The sequence below is a fragment of the Tenebrio molitor genome, chromosome 1 (genome assembly GCF_963966145.1).
Source record: "Tenebrio molitor chromosome 1, icTenMoli1.1, whole genome shotgun sequence".
Classification (NCBI taxonomy): Eukaryota; Metazoa; Arthropoda; class Insecta; order Coleoptera; family Tenebrionidae; genus Tenebrio; species Tenebrio molitor.
Window position 1 is genome coordinate 1829035 of NC_091046.1, and position 19061 is coordinate 1848095.

The following is a 19061-nucleotide window of genomic DNA, read 5'->3' on the forward strand; positions in this document are numbered from 1 at the left end:
CAAATGACTTTCCGAAACTGGAGTACTGTTGTTTGGAGTTTACGCGTTTTACACGTTTTCATAATTTGTAAACAAATAAATGACTGTTTAGATACGTTGTGTCAATACGTTGTATTATCGTTATGGCGTTCTAATGGGTGAACGACAGTTTAAGTGGAGTATTGGCTCGTGATGGATTGAAAAACCTTTAATGGCGACTCATCGACCCGTGCCTTGCTGGCTCTTTCTTACTTTTGTTGGTGCTTTCTTCTACAAATATTTATATTACCTAGATTTAAGCGCGGAGAACTGGCCTTAATTTGATTATCGATTCTGTAGTTATTTTCGAAGCAATGTTTCTGTTTGTCTTCCCTTCACAAATCCTAGGAGTAGAAGTCTTTTTGTGCTTCGCCCAGTTGCCAACCTCAACTTCGCCTCGGTCTTCAATCTCTGGGCTTAGCACAAAAAGACTCACTTCTACTCTTAATGACATAATCTAGTATGTCTTTAATTCGATAAATTTGTCGCTGGGACCGCCTCTTTGTGGCTTCAGCCGCCGCCCCCGAGTGACGAGTCGCCGCTCCCAGCCTCCTAAAAACTGGCATTTCGGCGTCACATCGTGGAAGAACGAGGTCCAATAATTCTGGATGATTAAATTCCCTCGGGACCGGGAATTCCTAATAATCAATTTTTTGTGCAACGTTGAAAAGAAATTGCCGAATTCCAGCCCCGCCGCGACCAACACGTGCCGGATCGCCGCCAACCTCTGCTCACCGTTCGATCCCGGCCCCAATTTGCGAAAAGAAAGCTCCGAGCTCAACTCCCGATCGCGGATATCTCGCCGCCCCCGTCTTTGACACTATCATTTCCGCCGATAAATCGGGATTGTCCCGTTCGACGGCCGCCGCCTGCGCTCGGCTCCCTCCGCAAGCTCGCCGCCTGCGAGCTTTCGCCTCACACAGTCCTGAAACGTGCTCCCGTCAGGGCACGCTGCGCTTCCCCATTGTTGAAAGCGCTTTACTTAATTATGACAGAAGGTCAGTCTTGTTTGTTTGTTTGCATGGCTTGTCTCGGTGTGTCGTTGTGACGAGGCGGCCGCCGCCCCCGAAAGCTCGCCCATTCGAGCTTTCCCCGACTCGTCTAGTTTACTACGTGATGACGTCTCCGCGGTGACGTCACGCCGCGGCCCACTCGATAAACGCAGGGTGATGCGATCTTGTCTGTGTTTACTCTGCGGTCGTGACAGCTCGCCGGCTAGATCTAGTTTTTTTCACCCCCCCAAGCTTTCAATCCCTGGTGAAATTGAGTCGCCGTCGAATTTCGACGTACGGGGGCTGAAATATCAACAGACGCCGCCACCCAGTGCGGCGGAAATGGAATTTATGGCCGGGCGGCGCGGGGGCGGCTCAGGGTGACGGCTGACCAGGTTACAACGAAATTAATTGAGGTTAACAACTAATTCGAACTTTTAGCCCTCCGAGGCGAGGGGAAATTAAGCGGGAGGTCTCCAGGGAGGACGGAGCTTTCCTGAGCTTTTATTGCTAATGAGTTTATCATTTCTGTTTCTACCGGAGCTGCCGCCCCCTCAACTAAATTACAAAAAAAACACAATAATAGTAATAATGACTGTTTTTTGTCTCTTTGCGTAACCAAACCGAAAGCTCGCCAAATCGGTTCAGGACCGTACTCATCACGTTCGTTAGCCCTCCCCTCCCGTCCAGACTAGCGTCAGTGTCAATATCACGTGCCACATCCTTCGTCCTTTCCGATTGTTTTCTAATTCGTCCCTGTCCAATTGATTTTTTGTCGGCCACGACTGTGTAAATATTGAACCAGGACCGGATTTGAATTTCAAATCGGCACGGATTCCTCCCGGAAAAACCGCTCCCCGGAAAATCCGTCAAGCTTATTAATTTATCTTTCCGATCGCGCTCAATACATTATCTTCCCGGAGTAATTTCGGCGGCCGATTTTTCCGCCGCCGCTTACCTGTTGCGTCAGGCCCCATTAGCGCGGACATCCTTCCGGCGGATATTAAAAATGGAACAGAATCGGCCCGGAAAGGGGCCGTGCGTGACGCCGCCGCCCGGACGATTTTAATATGCCCCTCGCGCGCCCTTTGAAGCCCGCCGTTTGAAGATAAACTCGTATCAATTAATCCGGGGACTTTGAACGTCTGCCCCTTATCTAATGCGGGCGGTTTGGGTCTCCGCAAAAAGCGCTAATGGAAATCGCCGGTCCCCACGGGGCGCTCTCGCCCCACCCCGCGTCGTACCTGACGGTAATTAGGGAAATTACTTTGCAACTGCGATCGATGGGGTGGCATTCCTGCCCCTCAAGGCAACACATGTTAATTAACCGAACAATGTAATGACGCGATTAAAGTTTAACGCAAATAAACGAATAAATCGCTACAGGAATGCTCAATAATGTATCGGGGGCGTAATGAGGAAAGGTTCCGGGTTCCACTGTCAGGGAGCGCCATTCGATATTAATGCTCTTAGATGTGATGTATCGGGGATTAATTCATATCTGGGAAGGGTGGCTGGTTCTGGGAATTGTGAAAGGGGGTGAACTCTGAACCCGAGGCGAACCAAATACTGATAAATGATAATGCAATATCGTGTGCGGTGTAATTTTTTATCTGTGTTGACTTTATCCAATTTTGTCAGTTTAATCGAATTTTTAGGTAGAGCTTTACAAACTTTGACGTCGGTTTGTTTTTGAAAAACTTATCTTCAGAACCTACTTAAAATGTTTTTTCACTGTGCGGTATTTTATTCCCTTAGGCAAACATTTCCAGAAGTTATTGAGTCGTGTGAGGTAAACTCTCGGTTTAACGTGGAAGTTTTCAGAGGAAATTTGTGTTTTAAATTTTTAATTTAATAAATTTTGTAAGATATGGACGAATAAAAACAGCGTTTTTGCGACCAGTTTACAAAAATTCTCAAGGGAGTTGTCTAAAAAGTGTCTCATACATAAATAGAGTTTGTGGAAAATTTTTGTGAAATATCTGTCGGATTTTCGTTTTTTTTGGACAAAAGGGAAATTTTGGAATTTAAAAAAATATATTTATTATGATATGTGGAAGTAAATTTGAGAATGTGAAAAAACACAAAAGAGAATATAAATTGGCAGAATCACAGGATTTAAATTGGAAAACGGCAATTTAAAATTTTTGTTTTTAAATATACAGGGTCATTATAAATGATTGTACCATCGTAGTAGGCGTTGAATGTGCCGCAAGCTTCATAATATGAGTGAGACTAGTATCGCCGATAGGTGGCGCTGCTGGTGGTAGTGGAAATCTGTCTACTAGTTTGTCTAACGTTGCGAGGCTTAGGGCACATCCAAAATTTGTGTGGGTTTTTAACGCCAACTACGATGGTACAGTCATTTATAATGACCTGTATAATATTTCGTATCACATTAGCAGTGCAAATTAATGCGAATCTAAATAGACTGAAAAGATTTTTAATTTGCAAAATCTCAAGGTTTGTAAACTGTGGAAACGGAATTTCAAAATTTTTATTTAAAACAAATTTTTCAGAAATATTTTTTGATATCGTTGCAGCGGAAACTCACTGAGAATGTAAAAAATATGAAAGGAAGTAAACTGGCAAAACCACAAAATGTGAAAAACGTAGAAGAGGAAAATCAAAACTTAAAAAAAAATATTTAGAAGTTTTCTAGATGATTTTTGAATATTATTACTTAGTAGGTATGCTTTGACAATTATCTCCAAGGAGATGGAATAAAATGATGCAAAAAAGTACTACTTTTACTACGATTTTTCGTGTAAAAAAGTGCCATTTTCCTTACGATATGCAAAGAAAGGTAAAAACTCCTAAATTCCTATAAGAAATTTTCAAATATGAATTTCACTTCACTAGCAGGAGAATTTAATAAAGAATGTAAATCGACAGAAACATTTTAAATTTATCGAGTCACAGATTTGGAAAATAATGAAAAAGGAAATTCAAAATTAAAAAAAAAATCAAAATTTTTCAAAAAATTTGCAAAATTTTTCAAAAATGGTCTTCTATAGGATTAGCAACAGAAACTGATAGTTTCGTTTCGGTGATTCATAATTTAATATCTCTACGTAAAAGGCGCTGACTGACAAGTGATAAACCAAGTGATGGGTCACTAGAAATTTTTTGGAACGCAAGATCTACGTAAAAGGTCTCTACTCATCTCCTTGTACTTTCTCTGAATCTGTCGTCCCGGATCATTTGTATCTTCCGTAGCTCTTCTTGTATCTATCTCCTCCGCATTTTCCTCTATCTTCCATAGCAAATAAGTGAAAAACAGAGAGTTTGATCACTATAAATTTTTCGAGACAAAGGATCTCCTATGATCTCGCTGTATCTTCTCTCAATTTTTCTGTATTTCGCTTGAATTTTCCTGTATCTCTCATCTAGGATTTCTCTGTATCTTTCATGGATCTCCTTGTATCTTTTGTCCAGGGTTTTCCTCTCTCTCTCTCTGTCTCTCTCCGTATCTCCCATGGATCTCTTAGACGGATCTCGCTGTATCTCTCACTCAAGATTTCCCAGTATCTTTTTTGGATCTCCTTGTTTTTTAAATCCAGAATTTTTCTATTTCTCTCTGTATCTCACAGGGATCTTGCTGTATCTCTGGTCCAGGATTTCTTTGTATTTTTCATCCAGAATTTTCCTCTATCTCACTGTATCTCCAATGGATCTCTCATCCCAAATCTTACTGTATCTCCTCTAGATTTCTCTGTATCTCTCATCCAGGATTTCTCTGTATTTCTAATGTATCTCTTTGTATCTTTCATCCACGATTTTCCTGTGTCTTTCAGATATCTCTTCTGAATCACTGTGTATTAACCATAGATACTTCATTCCCGATTTCCATGTTTTTCCCCGGAACTTTACGTAACTTTTTTGCATCTCACTGTGAGTAAAAAAGACAACAAAAAACCATAAAATCGCAAAACTACAACATTGGAAATTTGAATTGTGGAAAAAAAAATTGAAAAAGTTCAAAATTTCGTTTAGAAGTTCTCAAAAATAATATCATATTTATCATAAGTAGGAAAAATTAGTTGAGAATGCATAAAGGGATAAAAACTTCTACAAAAATCCCAAATCCCAATATTTGGGAAATGTGTTTGAATAAAAATCTTCAGTTTTCAGATAGATCAAAAATAAATTATTTTATATCCAAAATCCAGACAATAGGAAACAGTTAAAATTAATTTTTTTATCAGAAAATCTACAGATAAATAGTTTCCATTAGCGAATAAGAGATAGAAAGTATCTGATTTTCAGGCTATCAACAATTTCTGCTTTTGTAGATTCAAATCCAAAACAGAGAAATGATTTCGACTTACTACATCCAATTATTCCAATTATTTTCATCCTTTTATTTATCTTTTTATTCTGTTCTCCACATCCAATCTCTTCACCTCCACCCTTTTTACATTAATTTCCTTTGCTCTAGTACACCGACATCTTCAGTCAATTCTGACAAGACGTATTAATTTTAAACCGGAAACACTAAGAACCAATCCTCATTAGGCTCAAATCACGTGAGCACGAACCGAAGCGATAATTTCCGACCTGTGATTAGCCACTCCCATTTGGGGTCTCTCTTTGTCCGTTGATTCAATGGTTCAGTGTCGAATTGTCTGTGATGCAGTCACCAACTCTCAGGTTCTCTCAATTATTACCCCAGTAGCTACCCCTTCATTCACCACTTTTCACTTTTGCATGTTGCAATTAATGTTTTGATTTTGTAGACAATTCAATTTTGTGCAAATCTAACTCCCTATGTCTCAATCAATAGACTCCAACTCCTCCGCCGATTCCGGCCGGTCCCAATAATCCTCCCTGCGGTACTATCACCGTATGTGCTCACTCGCTCCACTATTACACAAATATTAAATATTTTCCGGGACGACTCTGACATATTGAAAACTTCCCGGACTCTTAAACCTTCAAGATTGTAACGAAGCTCGCGCCGACGTTTTTAATGAAATCCGTGTGTGCCGCCCCCTCCAATAAAGCTGCGACTTTGGCGGCGTTAACAAGATGTAGCGAACATGATGGATGTGTTTCGGAGGCATCTGCATAATTCAGGGGTTTATGAATTTTAATAAAATATCGATTTCGGTAGAATCGTCACTGGCATGATTAGCAGCGTCGCGGGGTTTGTCATCAGGCACCTGCAAATTCTTCCACGATTCTTACCCCACGTGTGTTTCCTGTCCGATACAGAATCGAATTATGTGGTAGGGGGTGCGCCCCCCAAATCCCCACCCAAAAAAAAAAATAGATTTTTTTTTAAAGAAATTTATAAAAGAAAAAATATTTTTGCGGGTTATTTTAAAGCTACGTATTCGTTTTCAATTGCATCTATTCGTTTGGGGGTTGTCCGCCCCCCAAATGGAAATTATGAAAGCTCTCCTCCTGACACAATTTTCACCGCTTCCCCCTATCAATTACAGAGCGCTGGTATCGGGAAATAAGAATCGGAACAGGGCACAATGCACCACTCACCCCTATCACCCCATCTCATCGTCCCTTTTATATTGTTGCGTTTGTTTTCAGCTGAGCTAGTGGAGGAGGACACGAAAATGTGCGGCAAGATCCTGACGGTCCTGTCGTGGATGGTCGTCATCCTGACGATGCCCTTCTCGCTGTTCGTCTGCTTCAAGGTGAGTCCTTGGGGGATGGAAATTAAATTGGAGTTGCTTACCTTTTCGCGGCCGCTCTGAATTGTAAATAAGCCCGAAATTGAATTTGCTAATTTATAGAAATTCCGGACGTCGAGTCCGGACACTCCGGGATAGTTCATCAGCCACGGGAGAATAACCGGAATTTGTGTGGCGGCGTAATTGGGTTTAATCGCGGGGTGTATAAGAGTTTTTCGGTCTTCAGGTGCTCCTCTTTGAGGTTGTTTTTCCCATATTAATTTGCTCCAAATCGGGATAAGTTCGCTGAAAGCTTTTAATTATGAAATTTGAAACTTTCTAACCTGTGGGGACGGGCTCGATTCTTGTTTTAACTCGATTCACGCGAATTCGGTTTTTGGAGGTGTCTCGGGGGCGGCGAGCGAAGCTCGGGATAAACCGACGCGTACGAAATTTTACTTGAGTTTTTTATTTGCCGCAAAAAAGTCTTGAAACTTTTACAGCTTTTGAAATATTTAAAAAATCGTTATGGATTTACGACAACACAACGAAAACTATGATAGATACAACAAAATTGTATTAACTTTCGCTTTATTGCCAAACGCGACGCGACTTTTCGGTGAAATGTCAAAGAAACGTCAACGACGCGCTGTTGTTAACCTAGAAAATAACTTTTCGATTTCGGCGTTTACGTAATCGTAAGCAACGATTATCCCAGAATAAGTGGCAAAATGGGTTTTACCATTGAAGTATTAACTATTAGACCCATGAAAATTAATGAGAAATATTTTTAACACGATTTCGTCTATTTTTGATTGAATTAACGCCAACCTGCCCCTATAATTAAATTTTGTATTTTCCAAATAGAAAAAACTTCCCGATCGACACTTGAACCAGTCCAGGCACTTTACCTTCTTCGTGACTCGCCTCTGGTGCAATTTTGCCGAGTGCAAGTTGACAAAAAGAAATTTCATGCACTTGGCAAACACTTGAGTGAAACATTAGCGCGGCGAGCTGAGCTTTCGCCGAAAGCTTTCCTGTGAAACTTTAACGTTTCATTTTTAATGCATGTTTTAATTAACGATTCGGATATTCCGGGCGCACAAAAGAAAGCACCATTTCAAGCCGAACCCGAAGCTCCACTGACCTTTACATTTTTCTGCGCAATCCTGTCGCTCTCGTCCTGCTTTCAACACAAATAATTCGGGATTATGTTGACACAACAATACTGCAAAGCTAATCGCATCCCGGCTGCTGAAAATTTAACGCCGACATTTTCATAATAATTTCAGGCGCTTCAGACTTAACAAACGCTTCACGAGCAACTTATTAAGGATGAAAATTTTCCAAGGAAGGAGTGCGTCCAGTGCACCACCCAATTAGTCGCCCCGCGATAATTTTTCCAGCTTTCGGCGATGTTTTTCTCGCCTGAACTGGCTGTTTACGCTTCGGGAAGTGAAGGCAATCTCCAGGCGGAGACAACAAGCTCCATTCGAAAAATTAGACCGGAACGGAGAAAATAAGGCGAAAGCTCACCCCCGGCGCTTTTCGATTCCTCCGCCCTCACACATCTCTGCGAAAGCTCGCAAATGAGCACCGAGCTTGCACCCTGAAATTAGTTGTTTATGATGTTGCCAAACACACGACCCTGACGAGGGTTCACGACAAATATCGCTTAATATCAGAGCGGAGAACGTCACCGCCAAACGGTGACGATTTTAACGGAACCAGGGCCGTAATTAGGGGCACAATCGAATTGTGCGAGCTTTGGTGCTGTGGCAATTTCCACTGAAAAATCGCCACTCGAATTTGTTGAGCTTAAAGCGCAGAACGGACGGGGAAGCTTTGAGGTTTTGCATTTTCGCGGGAATAATGAACAGCGATTGTGGCAAGTTTTCTGTTTATTTATTGCTTTGTGAGAATATTACGTGAGCTGTTTTAAATTTAGTCGACACGATATTAAATTGGAAAGAACAAAGCTCGCGACTGGAGCGGAAAGTTTCAACATGTTTAAATCCACAGGGAGGAATTTTATTATGAAAAATTTTGCTCTCTAATAATACGTCTAGGTAATCCTGAAATGAAACAGATTACATTTTCGGATTCTTCCAAGAACTGGAAAGGGAGAATTGCAAGAAAATTAAAATATTTTGGAAGTTCTAAAATGGTGGATGCGCCGGGAAAAAATATATTACATACAGGGTGCTATTGAAAGTTGTACAGATATTTTAACCACGAGCTACTGGCTTCATGTAGAACTCGGGAAAAAAATATAAAAAATGACATTACTTTTTGAGCTACAATTTTTTTTAATTGCTTTTAGTCTTCTACGTTGTCAAACAACCTCGTAGGTAAAATTTCGGCACATTTTAAAAATACACCCTGTATATTATATTTTATAAAACTTACACCAATGCGGTTTCCTTGTCGTAAAGCATATTTCCTATAGGTTACTTCACATTGGCGTACATTTTATAAAACATGATATACAGGGTGTATTTTTAAAATGTGCCGAAATTTTACCTACAAGGTTGTAGGACAACGTAGAAAACTAAAAACAATTTAAAAAAAATTGTAGCTCAAAAACCAAATGTCATTTAATTTTTTGACATAGAATTTTTTAAATATTTTTTCCGAGTTCTACATGTCAGTAGCTCGTGGTTAAAATATCTATACAACTTTCAATAACACCCTGTATTTTCTCGCTTGCAGAATATAAAAATTTGAAAGAATATTTAATCACTTCTGTTTGTGCACTTCTGTATTATTTAATAAAGTGAAAACTTTAGGCGCACCACACGGGCAGTGAATTAGATGCGATACGCTAAAATTCTCACGCGATACGCTAAAATCGTCACGCGACACGCTTAAATCGTCGTCAGGCTCGGACCTTGAAGTGAAAACTTCTTTAGGTGTATCACACGGGCAATTAGTTTCATGCGACACGCTAACATCGTCACGCGACACGCTCAAATCGCCGTCATAGAAGTTTTCAAATAAAAAAATTAATTATTATATTATTTTTGAAATGGTGGATGCGCCGGGAAAATATTGAGTCATTTTTTTTTCCCGTTGAAGGAGTAAATATCTATTTCTGGCACAGATTTGACCACACCGGCCACAAATTTGAAAATTTTTCCTCGTACCGGAACACATCCCCGGATTCAGTATTTTTAGTGCGCAAAAAATCCCAAATGAATTTCTCCTCCCACGAAAAACATCTTAAACATTTATTCCTCCGGCGGCGTCGACTTCTCAATTCTGCACGCATCCTCGCCCACCTTCCGCCCAAACGCGCCGTTTAAATTAAGCAGAGCAAGCTTTTGTAGTCCGGCACTGTACTTTATTAACTTCGCTCGTTTTCGCATAGATTACTCACCCCAGCTGCTCCCGACGGGGCCCCCCACAAGCGCAGGAAATCCGAGCCGGTCTAATCTACTTTCCACGTTCGTCCGTGTGTTTTTGATTCGGCGATGGCCTGGCTTTTGCGACGTCGTTATCGCTTCGTTTGCTCGTTAGAGATGCCCCATTTTGAGCTTCTTCAATTTTTCCCTCAAACAACCGAGCAATTATTTTCAATGCGGGATGCTTTCATTGGCCTGCGAGCTTAACCGGCAGAATCCGAATAAATCAGTGGGGAGAGAGCGGATTGTGCTGTGCTGTGCAAGTTTTGCTTTTTGCTGGGTGCAGGGTTGTTGCGAAAGCTCGGCCAGGGGAATTCTTTTTCGCCGGTTGAAGGGAGCTTTCGATACACCTCTCAAACGGAATAACAAATTCTGGGATTAAAAAATTCAGCCAGGTTTATTTTTACCTTGTCCGGAAGAATTCCAGAGCTTTCAATTTCCAGCTTTAGCTCATATTTACATTACAGACAATCGCATTTTTTTCTTCCAGAAGACGCATCTGTATTAACAAATTCGCAACGAAATAATTGGGCGATTTTTTCCCCATTCACTGACTTATCTGATAATTAAAATATTCGAAATGCTAAAAGCGGAGCCGGAGTCCTGAAATTTCAGAGCTTCGATAATTAATTTACATTTAAGTCTGAATTTTTTTGGGGGCATTGTTGTTCGCCATTTCTCTGAAAATACATTCAATTAACGTGACGCAAATAGAAGGGTGGTATTATGAAGAGTGTCTCGTTTCCCCAATTAACTGAAAATTCCTGAAAGCTCTTTTAAAAAAAATTCCTGGTGTAATTCGAGGAGCACTACTTTATCCGTGAGTACAACGGGTTTGTTGTTGGGGAGATTTTTTCAATGTTGACCACCCCCGACGTGGCAGCCGCCGCCCCCATTAATCAGATCGCTGTCGGAAAAGAAAAATAAAAAATCACCTCGTCGCGGTTTCGTTTTCCAGAGATTAATCGGAATAATCGTTGAAGAGGGCGTCCGATGCGTCACGACTAAACCAGCCGCCCCCGCCGCCCCACTCTCATCAAATTACCTCTTTACGAGTAAAAAACAGACGGCGCTGCTCACATTTCCTGCACACGATTCCAATTGAACGGGTCGATGGGGTGTCGAGATTGAGGGTGCGGGGGTGCGCCGTAAATAATGAAAAACACCGGCCGCAATGTGCCTTTTATTCGGTCTTTGTCTCGTGTAAAACTGTTATTGGAAAGGTGAGAGCTTTATTAAAGGCAAACAATGGCATTTAATGCGGCGCGATAAATCGACGGTGAGGGGGTGGGACCGTGTCATCGGAGCTGTTTCCGTCACAGGAACATTAATTTCCAGCTTAGTTTGTTTCGGCTGAAGTACCTAATACGTGTTTCGTCGACTTGCAGTTAGCGTGTCTTTAATTAATTATTCCGGGGCGGAGGGGTGGGTGACAGGTGGTTGCGTGTCAGGGTGCACGGAGATGAATTCGACGAAATTTAAACCAAAATAGAAATGTGGGTTTTTTCTTCATTTTTTTTATCGCATCATGAATTTTCTTTCGTATAAATTACTTGAGAAACAAGATTTTTACAACTTTCAACTGCGTCACGGCGCTTTTATTTATCAATGTAGCGAACACGGTGCTCTGGATCAACTGAAAAACGAAGAATCATGATTCTAACATTTTCCAAATCACTCATACGGTTGGGGTCCTCGCCTTCGGCTCAGACGCCCAACTTCCGTACCCGCGATTAAACGCACTACTTTGGTCACTTGTATTGAAAATAGCTATTTTTACATTTAAAACCAATAACAATAACTTATTAATAACAAAAATAGTATTTAATTTTACATATTTCCCGGCGCATCCACCATTTTTGCAAGCTCTACACTCCATTTTCTTTCTCACTGATACAGACAACATCAAACGATTTTTTTTTCTTTTGTATTTATCGCAAAAAACTACGAGACACTCCGTAAATTTCATTTGCTCAATCCAATATAATACTTGTTCTAATATTTGCTCCAAATATTTTGCAATGCAGTCCCCAGAGAGATTTCTTTGCAAGCTTGCTCACGACAAAATTTATAGAACGGGTCTCATTTTCTTTATTAAATAACTTTCTGTAGCTCGCAATAGATAGATTTAAAATGAAATGTGGATTTGCCACTTTGCTGACAGTTCCCAAAAGTAATTGAATGATCATTTATAAACTATGAAAGGCAAAGTAAAATCGTTCACTTCTCTCGCGCCGGTGATAATTGTCATTATTAAATTAAAATAGTTTTTGCATATTAAACATTTATTAGCTTCATTATACGGTTTATAAACACAGTTATTAGATTTCCTTTGATATATGAAGGCGCATTAGATTTTAATTATAATCTAGCTCATCAAATAACAAATGTTTAACTTTGATATTCCCGGCGCATTCACCATTTTGGCTCATATAAACTCCATTCTTGGAATTAGAATTTTTTCTATACTAAAAAAAGCTCTGCAAGACACAGTAAAAAAGTATATTAATGCATGAGCAAGTAAAGAAGGTTTCTATCCACGAAAATAAAGATTGCTGCACGAGCCGCAGCCGAGTGCATGTAATCATTTAAGTGGATAAAAACATTTACTTGTGAGTATAATACCATACTCTATATGATATACAGGGTGTATTTTTAAAATGTGCCGAAATTTTACCTACGAGGTTGTGGGACAACGTAGAAGACGAAAAGCAATTTAAAAAAATTGTACCTCAAAAATTAAATGTCATTTTTTTTTGACAGAATCTTTTAAATATTTTTTCCGAGTTCTACATGAAGCCAGTAGCTCGTGATTAAAATTATGCTGGTTCGTTCTGGGACACCCTGTATAATAAAAAACAATAAAACAAATTCTTAGTTCAATATTTTTAATTTTAATGTTGGTTTTGTTACCATGGCTACTTTCTTGTATTTGGTTATGTTGCTGCAGTTACTGCAATTTCTAATTTTGATTGGTCCGAAGGCAGTTTATCCACGGCTAGGAACCAATAAGAGCTCGCTTTTAAATTGTCGGTGGTTTAAAGTAGAGCTTTCACATCAATAAAGTTGCTTTTATCTGATGATCGTAGATAAAATGTTTTTCCCATAATCGTTGGATTTTAGTGGTTTTTGCTCACTGATGGCAATTGAATCACTAGTCAGGAAAAAATATTTTCTCACTAGTGAGCAAAGTGTGATGTTTCGCGAGTTTATCGATAGAGGGCGCCAAATAAGACATGTTAAATTCACCTTGGAGATGTGACCTCGCTCATCAAACAAGAGAGATGCCAAAACATTTAATTATATCCCGGCGCATCCACCATTTTTACTTCTAAAATGTATTTTGAAAGTTAATATTAAAGACACAGCTTTGTTAGGTGGATTTATCGCGTTGTAAAAGCACGCATGATTTGCAACGCGTCTTCACACTTTTTTATTTCAAGTTTACAAAGAGTTCCCAAGGGGAGGTTCCACCCCGACAAATAATTAGGAACTTTAAACGGGGGAAACTTTCCTGCGGAGCTCGGAAATTTCTCAGAACGAACCAAAACTGTCAAATTTCTTTATTGTCGCGCAACTCAATTTAAATGTGAATTAAATGTACACTTATTTTCCACTCGAGAAAACCTGTAAGAGCAAAAAAACATTAATATGCGCTCCACAAAACTTGGGAATTTTAATTTTTGTTGAAATGCCATCCCGAAAATGCTCCCGAGCCGCAGAACTGAACAATTCTATTAAAACCAATTTCCTCAACTTTGGCAGAATGAAAAAAGGAAAGTTGTATTCCCGAGCACGCCGCCGCTGTCGTACGTGATCCCTCTGTCAATATCTGTGCACTTTCGAGTTTATTTCGGATTCTAATAATTGTTGAACAACAGCAAAACCAGTTTTAATCGAGTTGAAAACACATTAGGGTCGGCCGAACACATTTGCGAATTAAGCGTTTCAACCTTAGGTTAACAACAAACCGTGAAATTGCAAACTGTCCTCGCCATTACGAAGCGATCGATTCCAAATGGACGCATTTTAATCGCATCGGTTCGTGCACATCTACCATGGCACATTCCTGGACGCCATGGCATGTGTGTGAATATGTATTACATTTCGTCGCGAATAATTGCTCGAGGGTTCTACACTCAAAGTAATGAACACCCTTAATGTCGTAATCCCGCACTCCAGAGCAAACACTATGATTTTATTTTCCCCCACTCTCTTTCGTCCACTCTAATTTTATTTGTTTCTTCGCAGGTCGTCCAGGAGTACGAGAGGGCCGTGATATTCCGCCTGGGACGGCTCTTATCCGGGGGCGCCAAAGGACCAGGTAAGGATTCTTCCAGGACCCGAAACTTGTCACTTTTTCTTTACACACCGTTAATAATTCAACGTATGATGTCGGTAAAGTCCCGAGTGAGCGAGACTGCTCGTAAATATTTAATCGTCGATTGACATTTTCATAGTCGTAAAACAACGTAGTGCGTCCAACCGGGAGTGCCGTCTTTAGATAAACATTTTCGTTTTATCCCGGCGATAACATTAAGTGTCCCACAGGCCGCCATTTTGGACGTAAGCGAGTCAAGGTCGGTCTTGATTTGGTTTGCAGGATCGGGTTTCATTTTTGTTTGGGTTGGTGCTTTTCAATTCATTTTGCTTTGTTTGCCGACATGAGAGGAAAGCTGCGGGAACGTTGAGTGTTTTTCTCCAAGTTTTCGTCGACAAATATTTTATTTGGAGTCGCTGCAAACAAAAATTGAAAATTATTGAAATTATTTTTTTAAATATCTCGGAGCCATGTGTTTTGTTTGTTCGTGTGGGAAGCCAGACTGTGGATCAGAACACGTTGGTTTTTGCAATTTCATGTTTCCAATTAATTTATTATTATTTTGTTTGCGGAGTTTTTCGCATCAAATGGAAAATTACTCGGATGTTTTCAAACACAACAAAACATTCACGCAAAAGACAGACTGGTTTTGTTTTCATTTCATATTTACTAAAACGTTTCATTTTGATAAATTTTTTGTCAATTTTGTAACCTTTACTGTGGCTGTCTCTGGATTGGACATTGGACATTCCAGGTAGGCCTTAGCACTTCACGCTCCATCAGAGTCTAATTGTCGCACTTACTGCTTTGGAGCACTCGTCGATTCGCTCGTCGTGCCCCAAACACGCGCGTGCGCCAATACTCTTCTTATTAAACTTATACACTTACAAACAAAACCACGAGAAAATAAAATGTAAATTTCAACCAAAAAGTCAAATTCTGATTTTTATACTGACCTACCCAGATTCACTTCCTATAATTATTTACGAAATCACCGGAAAAAAACACCAATTAGATTTTGAATTAAACGCAGTTTTACATTTCAACTTTCAAAATCATTTTTATTTATGACCTGCTACTTGTGCTGTCGTAAATTTAGGTGACAATGGAAGCTGTCATTTTGATGGCAAAGCTGTAAGTAAGAGGCTCAAAACGGCCGGCTACTAGTGAATGGTCCTTTTGTTGGCAAATTATACCATTTGGGCGATAAATCACGCGTCTGGTTTGCGTTTAAATAAAAAAGCGAATTATTTAGCTAACCAAGTAAAAATTTGTAATTTCAAAAAACTAATAAAACTCTTACGGCTTTATTTATTAACAAAAAAAAATTAAAAAAATCTCAAATATACCTTATCAATAATTAGTTAGGTACATAAAATTTCGACAATTTTATTTAATGAGAACTCGCGATTTCTCGCGTGCGCGTATACGATGCCCCAGCCTGTATAATAAGTTATAAATGAATATGGGATCCTAGTAAGCGCTGGAAGTTTGCCGACTCTTTCACGGGAAATCGAATAATGTTAGTCTGATCTACGATATGCAACCCTCAGAACAAATTGGTTTTACTGACTGCCTAGCTTAACAAATAAGTGCTTTACAAAGAAAATGAAATAAAACTAAAATAATGAAATGTATTATTGATAAGTCTCAACACTATCAACAAATTATGTATTTATTGTACACTTAAGAAGAAGGTAAATAACATCAGTGAGTCAGTTAAAAAAATAACAATGAAAATTAAAGAAATGTCCTCCATTTTGCTCTAAACATCTTCTCACCTGGTAATCTCTTCTATTAATTCATTTAAATTATTCATTTTGGAAATTATCTAGCTTTGAAAAAAGATTTTCTTTAAGAATTAACAGACCAGGAACGCAACAAACAATAAAGCAAGACTTCGAAAGAGGAAATGAGGTTAAGTTAAGTTTGCCATTAGTATTTCATGCATTTAAACGAGGTGGCAAATTCAAATTCCAGAGATATATGCGATCCTACATTCTTTTATAGACAGTCTATACGTATAATGATACGCTAAGTACAGTTTACAGTTTTGTACTTTTTTTAGATGCAAAAAAAGTAGACCTGACCTAAGACTGAATCTTGAATTTGTTTAACCTAACTGAATCAAATTATAAAAAAAACTCCATCCACTCTACAAAATTCTTCCAACAAAAGCGGAATTTAATTGTTCCTTGGGCGAAGAGGTAAATGTCCCCGACCAACAAAACACGGGTGAATACACTTGTACTCCATTTCCCAACAACTTCCTTCTTGTCATTCCTTCGGCGACATACGCCACTCCACAAAAAATCTAATGGAACGAGACTTGGAGATGTCACCGGCCACTCCACTTATTGTCTTCGACCGTCTGGTTCGCCACATTTAATTTAACTGGCGCAGAAACGAGAACTTTTCCGCACGACCCATATTTACAAAAAATATTCTGAATCCCACTTGTAATATTGTCTCGTCGCTGTTTATTTCCGCACTAATCATATTTTCTAATCAGTCCATATTTAGCGATATTGTTTACTTCGAGCCTCATCTATAAACATTAGCCGAGCCGTTGTAGTTATTGATTTATGATAGCCAATGCTGGTCACGCACATTTCAAATTAAGAGTGCATCGTGCCGGATACCTTGCCCTCCGGACAATAACTCTCGAAGTTTTATTTGGTTTACGGTAAACTCCTCGAGACGTTACTGAGGTACTTGGAAATTAGGAAAAGTTGCAACAAATAGCAAAGCTCTCGTATCCATCTCCATTATATTTTATTTGTTGTATTATTGGAGCTTTGAACTTCGGAAACAATATCTTGTTACGACGTTGCTCTAAAGCTCTTCTTCGTTCGCTTTATTTCGGGATTCATCTCGATGCATAAAACCGTGGTTAATCTCCTGCGCTCCAAGAGAGCCCTGGCAATTGTCTCAAGTCAAACAAAACAAGAAAACCTCGCGATAATTCGATTTATCCCCGAGTCGCAAGTTTGTGTATTTTGGTGACCATTTAATTGGGTTGCGCGATCGCGAGGGACCCCTTAATTATGTCATTAATGTTCTCCTTTTCTGTTTGTCTTTTGGCGCGATTCCTCCCACCTCGGATGAAATATTCGCCTCGACTCGCACAGATACCGACAATGATCGCGGCTCATTAATTTTTATTCTTACACCGCACTAATTGGACTAATTAGTTTAATCAGAGCACTCCGGGCCGGATTAAAATTGTGCCAATTTTCAGCTCCGTTTTTTCCGGAAGTAATACAGTCGAATGATCCGGTTCCAGCGCGGTGGGTCCGTCCGCCGCGAATCAATCATTCGTTTTTTCCGGAACGGCAATTTAAAGGCGTTATTGGATTCCAATTAATACAGCGAACAGACCGCCGCTCCGGTTGATCCCCCTCCGGGCTGAAATTCCAATCTGGAACTCGTGAAAACTTTGCCGTTATTTACCAGATAGGTAATAGGAAAGTTTCGACTTTATACTAGAGTAGAGAGCGAACTTTTATGATTGTATTCGAAATGTGGGCGGCGACGCTCCGGTTTTATACTTTCGCAAATAGGCGGAACCCGGACTCGTGCATTATGCAAATTTTAAACCCTGTAAATGTCAAAATTGCCGCCTGGAATGGCACGTGACGCGAGGCGCTGACGGTTATGAAGGGGATCGATTCGTGATTGCGCAATTTTTTGTTTTGGGACGAAGTCGCTGAAACGGCGTAGGTGTAGGGGGCGGGAGGGTTATGGTCCTTCGAGCCGGACCTTTCGAATTATTTGTGGGCATTCACAAAACCGCCGAAAAAACTTGCTCCTTGTGGTGCTTTAGAAAACAAATAAATCGCTGAAACAGCGTAGGTGTAGGGGGCTGGATGGTTATGGTCCTTCGAGCCGGATCTTTCGAATTATTTGTGGGCATTCACAAAACCGTCGCAACAAACTTTTGTTGTATTTGCGTCAGCCACTACAGCTGTAACGAAGCTGTGGTGCTTTAGAAAATAAATGCAAAATGATAAAAAGTTCAAAGTTATTACATTCAAATTGCGAGAGGGGATGATAAAAAGTTTTCCGCATTTGCACCATCAACTCTAGTGTCCTTAAGGGAGATGCGCCTGAAACAGGACAGAAGTTTTCCAAAGCTCGATTAAACGGCCACTTCCAGTCAGTTATCCGCAAGCTCCCAAGTCAAAAATCGCTTTTTACCAAACAAGATCCTCGAGTTTGTAATCGGCTTAGACGCTATTAGCGAATTCCTGCTGACGTGCCCCCCAAACATTAATCTTCTTCTGGCAAACTCGCTAATGCGAATTTTTCTTTGTTCGACAGGAATCTTCTTCATCTTGCCTTGTATCGACGCCTATGCCCGGGTTGATCTGCGCACCAGGACCTACGACATACCACCCCAAGAGGTAAGAGCTTTCCGGACTCGTCTATTTGCCTCGGCGAGCTTTTGCAGGATAAACTTGCTCATTATAAAGCCGCGGGCCCTGATGCAGTGCGCTGCAGCATATTTAATAACAATGACGGTGGAGATTTTCCTGCATGCGTCAAGCTCCATAAAAGCCTGGCAGGAATCGCCAGTCCGTTAAAAATGGAGAGAGACGTATGTGGATCGCCACACACACATTCGTCTTCCCCCGGGTCATATATCATTATTTTAGCGAAACTCGCAGGAACGGGAACATTATTCATGAGC

At 40.2% G+C, this 19061-nt stretch overlaps 1 protein-coding gene across 6 annotated transcripts in view; it reads left to right on the top strand.

Annotated features, from left to right (window-relative positions):
* The window catches only part of LOC138127644 (band 7 protein AGAP004871), a 41200-nt gene that overhangs the window by 15351 nt on the left and 6788 nt on the right, over positions 1-19061 (top strand). For 5 of the 6 annotated variants that reach the window (XM_069043695.1, XM_069043722.1, XM_069043700.1 and 2 more), the window contains 3 exons: positions 6561-6667; positions 14299-14371; positions 18692-18774. In XM_069043695.1, the coding sequence (XP_068899796.1) occupies positions 6561-6667; positions 14299-14371; positions 18692-18774 (263 nt within the window). Of the gene's footprint in view, positions 1-938; positions 1017-6560; positions 6668-14298; positions 14372-18691; positions 18775-19061 lie in introns of those variants that run through there. The other variant, XM_069043731.1, reaches the window with a different exon arrangement.